The 11,752-nt window shown below is 41.6% G+C and overlaps 1 protein-coding gene across 1 annotated transcript in view; it reads right to left on the reverse strand.

The window, feature by feature from the left end:
- Positions 1 to 1,286: 1,286 nt before the first annotated feature.
- Positions 1,287 to 11,752, reverse strand: part of PGM2L1 (phosphoglucomutase 2 like 1) — a 40,238-nt gene continuing 29,772 nt past the window's right edge. Inside the window, exons 9-13 of the mRNA XM_019471431.1 lie at positions 11,529 to 11,632; positions 10,186 to 10,315; positions 8,651 to 8,840; positions 7,976 to 8,109; positions 1,287 to 5,657 (exon numbers count right to left, since the gene is read on the reverse strand). Of these exons, the coding sequence (XP_019326976.1) occupies positions 5,555 to 5,657; positions 7,976 to 8,109; positions 8,651 to 8,840; positions 10,186 to 10,315; positions 11,529 to 11,632 (661 nt within the window). The 3' untranslated portion in view covers positions 1,287 to 5,554. The remainder of the gene's footprint in view (positions 5,658 to 7,975; positions 8,110 to 8,650; positions 8,841 to 10,185; positions 10,316 to 11,528; positions 11,633 to 11,752) is intronic.

Here is an 11,752-nt window from a genome sequence, read left to right on the forward strand (position 1 = left end):
AAAAAAAAAAACCAAACAAAACAAAAAACCAATTCACATGCAGACCCCCCCGGGATGAAGCCTGCAGCCATCACTGAAGGGTTGCGGGAACCTTCCTGGACACGCTGCTGTGCCCCCAGGAACCATCTTATATCAACCTTGACGGTGCTTTAAAGTAGCCTTAAAATATTAAAGCCAAGCTGGAGTGAAATCACCTCTTGTCTCAGAGTTTAACAGTGAGCATAAGAACCCCATAAAATCACGAGCAGAAGGTGATCTCCTGAGGACAGAGGGATCAGCAAGAGGACGGTCCCTCTCCCTCACCAGCTTTCCTGGTGGGACTCTATACGGAGCCGAAACCTTTCTGTTTGGGTGAGTGCCACCCCTGGGTTGGACCCGCTCTCTCACCTGCAGTGCCCACCCCAGTTCACCTGCAAGGGCGGCCACTCGTCTCCCCCGGCCCCCTTTTCCCCACCACGAGCTCACAGACAGACCCTCTCGCTGCCCTCGCCTGCTCCCTTCTAGGCTGTTGCTTTTCCTGAAACAACTTCACCCTCAAAAAACACCAGCCTCTCCTCATTCCGGCTTGTGCCCGTCTGCCTTATGGCCCCAAACATCCACCTAAACCTGCTTAAGAGTATACCTGTGATGAACTTGCACCTTTCCTGGAGCACAGTCGCCTTCATATCATATTATCCGTCTGTTTTCTCTCCCACGTTCACGAAGATGAAGACAACCTCTATATCACCCTAGCTAAAAGATGTCAAGCGTGGCCGGGAAGCATCCCTTGAGGGGGGAGCTGTAGACATGGGGCACTTTCTTCCTCCGATTCCTGCCTGGCTTAAAAGGAAAAACAATTATGTATGTGCCACCCATCAGACCCACTCTCCCCTGTTTTGGGTAGTCGCTCTCTCCACTAATTCACCCAGCTCTAGCTTGCACAGCGGCAGGTCGCTCCCCAACTTGGTCCCCTGATCTTGGCTCTCTTCCCATCTGCTCCATGGTGGCATCAGCGGTGACTTCAGGTCACAACTAGCCCGACAGTCCTTGGTGCTCTGCCCTGGGACAACTTCAATGCTGAGCCCCTCGGAAACAGCATCACAGTTTGACGTGATAGATGTCATTTAGTGTCATCAGAAGGATGAGCCTCTGAACAGCTTCAGGAAATGCTGTTGTTCCTGGGGCTTTAGGTATCTGAGCGGCACACGGTCAATATTCCTCCTACACCAAGTCAGGAACAGTTGTCCACCAGCTCCATTTTTGGGGCAATAGAGTTTGACTAAAGACCACCGAAGAAACACGAAGGATTGCTACTACGAAGAGAGTATTTTATTACTTATAACACTTCATTCAGCTAAATCCACATAGCAATACACACAGAAATACTTCAGAAAAGTGCAAATTCTCACTCTGTATTTGTAATATGCCCTAGTTTTACAGAAGAACAGACACCGGGTAAACAGGAGTACAGATCCAGAACTCCCCGGGATTCTAGACAAGGAGAACGATGCAACTTCAGATACTTCAATCACCTCGTGCAAAGCTACTCTTGAGCACGCAAAGGGCGAGGGAGGATGGAAAACGTGCTGTGCACCAGGAATTTGGTGTCAGGATGGACTCTGATCATCCAGGCGTCACCATGCAAGGAGCCCCCCTCTCTTACTTGGGGAGAGAAGAGGGCAAAAAGGGGGGGAAAGACAAAACGAAGTGATGACAATAATAGTTTTAAAATTGAAGAGGATATCCAAGTGTTTTCTAAAGCTTTTGGAAGTGCTTTCTAAAGCAGACCACACATTCCGCCGTGCCCCAAATGGCAGAAACCATCATTCCACCTTGTGGCTTCTCCCTCAGTACTCAGTTTCGCACGAACACCCTCCCTTTAATAAAACAGAAACTGAAATCCCTAATACTTCAGGAGCCAAAGAGGGGACACAAAGTGCTACTTGAGTACCGCTAAATCAGGGAGTAACGCCAGAAATTTCAACATGCAGGTATCCTCCAAGCAAAGATACAGCAACAGCTTGAGATTAGTCAAGAACTGCCAGAGGCAGGTCAGAGCCCCAGGCAGTGTGTACTGCATGTTGTAAGTCACCTCAACGTCTGAAACAGAAACACAGAGAGTTTTAATTCTTAATTTAGTCTGTGGATGACACAAATAAGCATTTCCCCTCCTTAAAAGGAAGAACCAGGTATTTAAGATTAAGGAAGTTAGGAGACCTACTCAGGCAAGATCCCAGTTCTCCTGCAGCCCAAGGGAAACCTGGCTCCTTCGAGTTGCATCTTGCTGGGGATGCAAGTGAAGGGAAGGCCGGGTGAAGCAGAACCGGCTCACCATCTGAACAGGACACCGCGCCAACGGCAAACACAAAGCAGGGGCTACGCTACTTTGGGCTACAGCTAGAGTTCTACTTGGAGCTTCCAGTCAAACTCTCCCGTGTTAAACACGCTCCCTCCTTCTCTTCCACGCAAGAGTTTATGATTCACTCATGCCGTGGCAGGAAGCATCCTTTAGAGTTGCAGGAGAGACATGAATAGCACTTGAAGCTATTTAAACTACAGACTGGACGCTGTATCACAACTAGAATAAAAAACTTGGCTACAAGCTCTGTCTCGTAGACATTAAAACTCGCCTGGCAAGTCTCCTGTACTTATAAAGGTCCTATCCTAGGCGCACGGAAATACAATTTTACCACATATCTGAGTAAGACAGAGGTTAAGCCTGTCACATCAAAAAGGGAAAAGACAGAAACAAGCCCTCCTAATTTCATCAAATGCTAAAAACAAATCATTGGCTTAAACTGTAATCATACAGCCAATGACTTGCTGTACACCAACCTTTGAAAAGGTGTATTTTAACTGGAAGCGCCTAGTAAACAACATCCGCAACGGACTTTCATCTATTATCTGCTTCCTACTCAAGTCTGAAAAGCCTTTGTTCTTATCTGAAAAGTACTAAAGAACAGCTGACAACTGAAAGAAGGTTGTGCACAAGCCCAACAAACTCTAACACAGATGTATAACAAAGCTAGAGGGCAATGAAATAAGAGAACTACAGTCCTTCACAGTAACAGAAGTAAGGGAAGCAAGATCAGAGGGAGGAGATAAAGGAGGAGTTCCACAAATGGAACAGTATAAATATATCAAACAGTTCAAATACAGTAGGAAAACAACAGTAGCAGCAGTTTAAAAACAGCAATAGTTATTATACCCTTAAAGTACATTTAACACATTGTGCCTGTTGCTGTCATTCCAAAAGCACTACTATGTCTATAACTGACTGCTCAAATCTATCGATGAGAAGAATCCCAGATACTTAACTCCCTGTATTTGTTTTTTATCAAAGATATTTAGACTATGAATAGTTACCAACTTCTAAGAATGCTGATTTGAAAACATAATCACAATTTTCTTCCATACTGCGTTTATAACACTTGCCTACTGATATAAAGCAGATCTCTCTGGGAAATTGCGGATTCCTGCTCTTTGTAGGAGCACAAACATAACTCCTAATGCTAACTGCTACAATATACACACAGCAGGTCTCATCACACACACTACGCTTTTCACAGTGTTCACCTTTGTTCAAAATAATGTTCCAAGTCACTTGTTCTCTTCTGAACTACTAGTAGGCTATTTAAAAGCAAAATCCAAAACGCCTAAGGCTTTAATCTGCTGCCAGTGGAACAAGCGGCAACACCTCCTTCAAATTCAGGGCAGTCGGGATCCAGATCTGCACCTTTTTGTGAAAACCAAAGACAAAGCAGCAGTCAGAAATGCCTTCACACCTTCTGAGACCTATCCAGCGCTGTACAATAACAGAGTATACTCTAAGCGTAAATGCTTTCACTCATTTTCCCCACATCAGTCAAATGTACAATTAAGAAAAAAAAAAAGAGGTTTTTGGCATTAGATACATTTCACTCAATTGCAGAACAATTTGGAAATACTTTCTCTTAAAAAAAAATAAATAAATATCGGTGGCAAATAAGAATTTGTGCAACACAGACCTTCTGCAGTACATGTACATTCATATACAGCAAAATACTTATCCACGGTTATAGTGCAAAGCTTCTGTCAGCATGAAATACCCAATACCCGCACAGACACAGAACCCTTGGTGCTCTTTAAAGCCATCTAGCTGCAACACATACAAAACCACTCTGCGCAACCCTGTGGCATCAAGCTGTAAGGGTATAATAAGATGGAGAACAAATTTAGAGATTTAACAATAGTGGCAAAACAATGGCTTGAACTTAAGAGCATCTTAGGCGCTCCTCATGTAACCTTCAATACAGAGGTTGCGTTCAGTTTTATCTATTTCTTCCACAGCTTTTCTGTGCCAAAACATGGCTTTTATTTTCTGAAAACAGATATCTACATGAGAATGTCTGTATCAGTCTATTTTTTTCAAAAAGTGATTAGCAGTATCACTTTCTGCTCAAGCAAAGGTAGGAAACAGATAATGGGAAGATGTTAAAAATCTGCCCTAAAAGGTAAAGAATAATACTATTTGCAAACTGCTGTTCTAACAGAAACTGGTTTACAAGATGTGATAAAAAAAAAAAAATCATGATTTAGTTAAAAAAAAGTCAAGGGTGTCAGCATCTCACCTCCACTTTCTTCCCTTTTTTTTTTTTAAATACACAGACAGTATGAGTTCAAGCCATCAAAAAACAAAGAAGTCACTAACTGGAATTTTCAAAGTTACTGAATTTCTGAAACCCTTATTAAAAAAAAAGCTTAAGTCCCTTCAGGGATGAGGGACGAAAAATGGTTACAAAGCCTACAGTAGTTAGAATGGGCAATTTAACCAAGGAACGAACAAGTTTCTACTCCTTTGGAAGCCTTGGAAAGGCACTACGCAGTCCAAAACCCAGACTGCAAGCGGAACTGCATGTGTTGCCACTATTGTTTCACTGCCAAGTAAATATTTTAAGATACACACAGGAAAGATACAATGCACCAAGAGCACCTTTAACAACAGAAGGATACTTAAGTAGCTGAAAAATGTCATATTGAACAACTTGCCTAAACAAGCAATGCTAAGCACTGAACCGAACTCCACTTCAACATTTTTGGAAATTAAGACCTGTAACAATGATACCTACATTCACGCCCAACAGCTAGGAAGAAGCAGGCTTTTTTGTCAGTTTGAAGTGATCGCTTCCTTCAAATGCTATGACTACCCGATTTTAAAGCCTTTTCACACAAAAGGTATTTGGTACCTGAAATTAGTTTAAGACAAGATCTACTGGCTAAGATCAGCTGTCTTAAACCCACTAGGGCAGTTCATTTGCATTGGTGTGGGTTAATTAGTCTCTTGGTCAAAAGGACAGGAAATTGTAATAATAAATTCCGTCTTTTTCTCTCACTTCCTCTCCTTATCCCAATTTTCTAGCCCAGACTTTGGTGAAAAGCCTGACAAAAGAATGCTGCTTCTTTATAGAATAAAAATGTAGCTGTTTAACACACATACACGCACGCACACATATTAAACTGAGTTCTGTTCTTGGTTCCTTCGTTTCATATGACGCAGTGCAGGCGGTCATTTCTTTGAACACCAGTTAGAGGAGATCTAAGCAGAGCGCCAGATCAGTCCATTCTTATCAGGTTCAAGAAAATTCTCAATCAAAGCTTCAATAAGCTTCTGAAGTTCTTCTTCCAGCACGGTTCTGTCACTAGAAAGAGAACAATACCATGTCAGAGGTTTGATAAACACAAAGCATCTATTTTTAAAAAAAAAAAAAAAAAAAAAAAGCAAGATCTGATGGTGATGGACCAGCTCCGTTATGTTTCCTACCAGCATCAACATGTCGAGACTCCAACCTGCTTGCTTTAACAAGCTACTTTTCGGTAGGGACTACTGCAATATTAATTGAAATTAATTTAATTAATGAAAAAAATAATCGCTACTAGAGGGCTCTAAGCTAGCAGAGAGAACACAGGAACTAACGACTGCAAAACCAATGCAAGACTGGTCAGACAGACTGTAAATGGATTAAAAAGTAAAAATGAGCTACTAATCGGAGAGGTAGGTACCCTGTATTCTTCTCTACACGGCATCCAGATGCCCATCGAGGGTATCTGACTGTATTTTGACTAAAGCGCATTTTAGGGGTATCGAGTAATCAGGCAAAGTGTCACGGCTCACAAGAGGTCACCATAATATACTGATCCTTTCCCTTTTTACATGCCCAGACATTCATTTGAGTAAAAAGACAACATCTACATGCACAAACACTAATGCACTGCAACACTCCTTTAAAAATGCATAATCCCTCTCCTGCCCCAGAAGTCTCCCGGAAGGAGAGGAACTCAGTCTGTTTTTTAAAGGAAAAATAGGCAAAACAGGCTTATTGACATTCACTTTGTTCATTTGTGGAACTGGCAATATATCACTGCCCTTCAGGTCACCACTTCCTTTTAAAAAAACACCTCAAAAATGGTGCAATAAAACTGACTTTCCTGATGCTCAGCTTTTAAGAATAATCAATAAACAGCAACTCAGAGAAATATTTGCAAAGCTATCACGGAGAGGAGTGCCTTTTGAGGTTCCTACAGACCATTTTATGCCTTGAAGCAGGGAAGCTTGAAAGCTTTTCAATTTCACGTTCCAGATAATAATTGCCATTAACCATAGGTATTACTAAAATTAAAGGTCGATGTATTTTTCTGACTTACCAGAATGAACAGCAGCAGAAGCCCAAATGTCACATCAAAGCATCTTGGGCACTTTGTTTCTCTTCCCACTACTCTTACTCATCCGGCCCTCACTTGTTTTAAGATTAGGTTACGGGCAATATTTCTAGCATTTATTTCTTCCTTGTTGGCACAGCTGTTCGCCTCAACTACATCTTACCTTTTTTTTCAGCATTTACACCAAATGGTACCTTGCCCACTCCCAGGTTTATATGCAAGCATGTTCTAACTGAAGTGAGAGTTTCCACACCCACGTAACAAAGAAGCGTTCATACGCCAGACAATCAGAAAGCTCTCTGACCACATAAAGCCAAGCTTCTAGAAAGAGCTGCCATTTCGAAAACTGGGATTTAGAACTCCTACCACTTCTCTGACCTGCTGTTATTCCATGGTTGATTCAGAACAATTTAAAAACATGGCTCAAAAGATGGGCCGTACCCATGTCAATACACTTCATGTAGCAAGAAACCATGTTTTAAAGAATCCTTCAGCAACCTGTGGAAAGCTGTCTAGGCATGGATCTGTGTATCCCCTCACGTGCACATTTTATAAGCAAAGGCGATCTACCACTCACTATCCACTGACTGCCTAGATCTGATCAAAACATTCAGTGATAAAGACGTGCTCACCCCGAATTCCTGCTAATAAGTAGAAATAAATACCGAATCAGAGGCCCCTTTATGTTATTTTCAATTCTCTGCTCCACAGGCATGTTGGGACACGAGTCTAAAAGGAGGGGTACTCACGCAATTCAGGTTAGGAATCCAGTTCAAGAGCCTGCTTCTCTCCGTTAGCTCAACTGAGAACCTAGGCTCCTCATTCGCACACCTGATTTCAATGGTGTAAACATACCCTATATTTTTTCCCCCCTTTTAAACTGGAAGAAGCTCAATCCAGGTGGCTGTCAAAAGGGGACAGACCTCTAGTTACTATCCAGTCGCTCAAAGCAACACAGCAGATTCCCAAATGCAACAGGAATCCACCTGGGTTTAAGCACACTTGCCAGCAGCAGCACAACTTTGTCACTTTTCAATTCTAAGTGAATGAGGAATTGGGTTAATAAAAGAAGTCTCCTACTGTAGCAGATGCTGCTTTGTCTTATCCACTACAGAGGGGATCCCTTATGAGCAGGAATGTGCATCACTGGCCAGTTTAACAGGCCGGAACAGTCAGCTGAGGCTCAGGTCTCCAAGGAGGCAGCAGAGGAATCCCCCACCAGGCAGGGAATCGATTGCTGCGTATTGACCTTTCAGCCCAAAGGCATCTTGCAACGTGCGCACGCAGACCTGCTACTGACCTCTGTTCGGGCAGCGCACACATCTCTGCGTAGTACTTGATTTTTGGTTCTGTTCCACTTGTCCGAAGGGTGGCAACACAACCATTTTGAAATGTAAAAGTGATCATCTGACTGCTTTTACTCACTGGCAGCACCTACATAAACAACAACATTTTATTACAGAACACCCCAACTAACACAAAAGTGGGGTTTTTGGGGGTTTTTTTAAGAAACACAACATTCAGTACATACAAAGCTAAACAAACATGCTGAAATCCCCTGCAGTATACATCCACCAGCCCATGCGACAGACTAGAACAAGTCATTTTACCCTGACAGGCCTATCCCCTAGATCAGACTCAGTATTTCAGCATAACGGGACTGCCTCTTACTCCCACTGGAATTCCAACATCTGGAAGCTTGCTAGACAGCTTAAGAGTTGCAGGAGCATCAAGCTCACTTCAACTAACAAAGTTCATTCACTGTTATACCAAAATAGTCAACACAGTAGCCAAGCCATTTCACATTTCAGCAGTTTTCTCCCCAGTAAATGTTGTTAAGCAGTCTTAATAGATGATAGTAATTATACTGCCATCTTAGTTGACATAGTACGTCTTTCTGCATAGTTCTTGGTGTATTTAACTTTCAGTCTCTTCAAAAACAGAACCTGTCCTGCAAAAGTGCTTTGTAACTCACCGATTTCTTATTCGGCTGGCTGCTATCGTAGCCAGTGGTAATATCTCGTACGTGTAATATATTGTAAATACCACAAAATTTTGGGTAAGACTGAGGGGCATCGAAGTTCCGAAGTTTCTCAAATATCCTTTTGATAGTAGGAGGATCATAGCACAAGAAATAGGAAGTCTTTGATATGTGATATCCATACCTACAAGCAGATTAACATTTTCAGTTACAAGATTCAGAATTTTTCTGTACATTTGCTATCTAAAGAAAGCCCGTTTGGAAAAGCAATAACAGAAAAAGAATGCAGTTCTCAGCTGTGGAAACAGATATTTATAGGCAAATGTTTGGACTCCGAAGCAGATTTCACTGCATTACTCAGAACATCTTAAGCTATTTTTAAATTCAAGCAAAGGTTTCGGTTCCAAAGAAATAAAAGCCAACCATTTGGCTAAGTGGAGCCTTAGTAGCCCTCAGGATATTAATATGCTGTTATCATTCCCACACCATCAAAGATTGTCTGCTGTAGCCATGCAAGCAGCCACAACAACAGATTATTTCAACAGCCTTTGAGGAAGGTTAACTGATTATTTCATCCAAGTGAAAACTACTATCCCCATCAGACCTAATGCAAGCACTCACTAGGTGCAGCAATTATGTTTGCATGTTGAAATTTAAGTTGTTCTTCACTATATTCCACCCACTCCTCATTCTACAGGGACCCTTCTCTGCAGCTTAAAAAAATTAAGTGTGACTGGAAGATTAATCCTTCTGTTATCACTATCATTGGCAGCTTTTCAATCCAGCTGTGCAGAATTGTTTTCACTACAGTTTGCATATGACAGAGCTGACTCCTGAGTGCCATAAAGAGATAAATGCTGACCATCGTTTGTGCTTCCTCGTTCCCAGTTTCTAAGGGCCACAGTCTTTCTGCTGGGCCGGCAGGAAAAGGAATGGCCTGCATGATTTGCTGTAACTGTGCCGCCAGTTCCATTAAAGCACAGGAACTTGTGCTGATAAACTAGGCTTATCACAGTACAACTTAATTCTGACATAAACGTGTTCCTCATTTTATTGCTGTGAATTGTGTCCATAGCTATTGAACACAGGCCATTCCTTTAACCTCTGTTCTATTACAAATCTCTGCATGTGATCTCCTAACAATCCCCAGACCACGTTTAAGTGAAAATAGTAAGCATTTAGAGAGAGGCACACAGACCACAACTAAGATACAGCTACCCATCAGAAGATAAGAGGAGTAACATAGCATGAATCAAATAAGAGGGAAAAGTTTGCCCTGGTGGATCCATATGCAAAATTCTACTCTTTCACAATTTATTGCAGAAACACGATAGAAAGGGCCTCTTCAGTCCTTTGGGTGATACGGTATTCATGTGGTATCTGTAATAGTGAAGACTGTAGTCCATCATAGGATCAGAAAAAACAACTTGCAATGAGAAAACATCTGAGGGACGCATTAAAAATTTTACTAGATTATTCCCGGCTCCAAAATAGTTAAGTAGAACATACTAATGAAAAATACAACTTACATTTCGTATATCTCAATGAGTTTCTGTGCTAGTGTTAGGTTCTTGCCCTCCAGGTAGGTTGCCATTTCAGCTATGACCACAGCTGCGCTTACACCGTCTTTATCCAACACTGACGTGCCACACATGAAGCCTAGAAATAAAAAATTGATCATGGAAAAATAACCTGACATATTATTACACCGATTTACGTGATTGAAGTTTTAACCTTTTTCCCGTTAAAAAAAAAAATTGGCCAATACATGTAAGCTGTTTTTATTACTGCATATGCATTCCCCTTTTCTAAGAAATCTAATTACCTTATGGGTTATAGGGCTGGAAAGGTATGTGCTATAATCAATTAATTCCAGATTGATAACATCTGCTCTCTGAGGAGATCTCTCATAGTACAGTGCTAAACATAAAAATTTGCTTGTTTTGTGCAAGCACACCGATACTGCGAAGAGTCTTGCCAGCAATTTGAACCAAAGGAACTCATACAGCTACAGCCTTGGTAACCCCTAAACCAGCGCTCCACAGTACTGCCAAGACACCTTCTTTCTGAAGGGATGCACGAGCAAGATCTTAACTCCTTATGGTTAAAAGCGTCTTTAATTTTATGAATGAAACTGGCACGGACACACACCCTCTTCAGTGTATGCTTCATTTTCAAATGCCATATTATATGTGAACATGCTGCCCCAGAAAGCTGCCGTTTATCCTAAGAAATGGAGAATTCCTATAGCCGAAATGTTCACGACAGTTCTCTACAGGTAAGTGGTGTCAGCAAGACTACCAAGATAGAATGCTCAAGGCAAGGTCAGCAGGAATATTCACACGCTTCCATAAGGTATTTAACGCTATTCCTGCACGTCTGGATTCCTCACATATTGTTCTGAAGTATGAGGGAACGGTGTACAGCTCCTGAAGGAACTGCAGTACTGGTGCGATGGACAGTGTGACCGAAGCAAGCCACCTCCAAGTTCCACACAGCCATTAACAGCGAGTCCTCACAGAGAGGACCTGTAAGATATTAAACTGATTAAGAACAGATCCTACGCTTAATCTCAGCTAAAAGGCCACAAAGCAACAGTAGTTCGGCTCTGGCATCTCAGGACTTTCAACCTGTATCAGAACAGGTTTGTATCAGGAAACTGCACAAGCACAATACCAGAATCAGAGATTCATATATCATTTATTATGATAGTTGGCAAGTTGATTTGATGAGAGCAAAATACCAATACCAGTAACTACAAGAACAAAAATAAAGTATTTTCGTGTTTCGTTTCATGACTAAGACCACTCCTTTCTAGTCACATTTCCCCCCTACAGTTCTCAATATTTTGAAGTGATATTAACATACATACCGATAGACTCTTCAAATGCAAAGAGAACTTCTTTTCCGTTGTCTAGGAGATCTTTTACTCTACTTCCAATCCATTTAAAACCAGGGAGTGTTTCCTGAAACAGAAAAAAAAGAGTGCATTAAATACACATTTTCAATTTAGTTTCAGGTCAAAGAAAAAAGTGTAGCCACTATCCCAAAAAAAAAAAAAAAAAAAAAAAAAAAAAAAAAAAAAAAAAAAAAAAA

This window comes from Aptenodytes forsteri, unplaced genomic scaffold (assembly GCF_000699145.1).
Source record: "Aptenodytes forsteri isolate BGI_AS27 unplaced genomic scaffold, ASM69914v1 Scaffold459, whole genome shotgun sequence".
NCBI classification, from domain to species: domain Eukaryota; kingdom Metazoa; phylum Chordata; class Aves; order Sphenisciformes; family Spheniscidae; genus Aptenodytes; species Aptenodytes forsteri.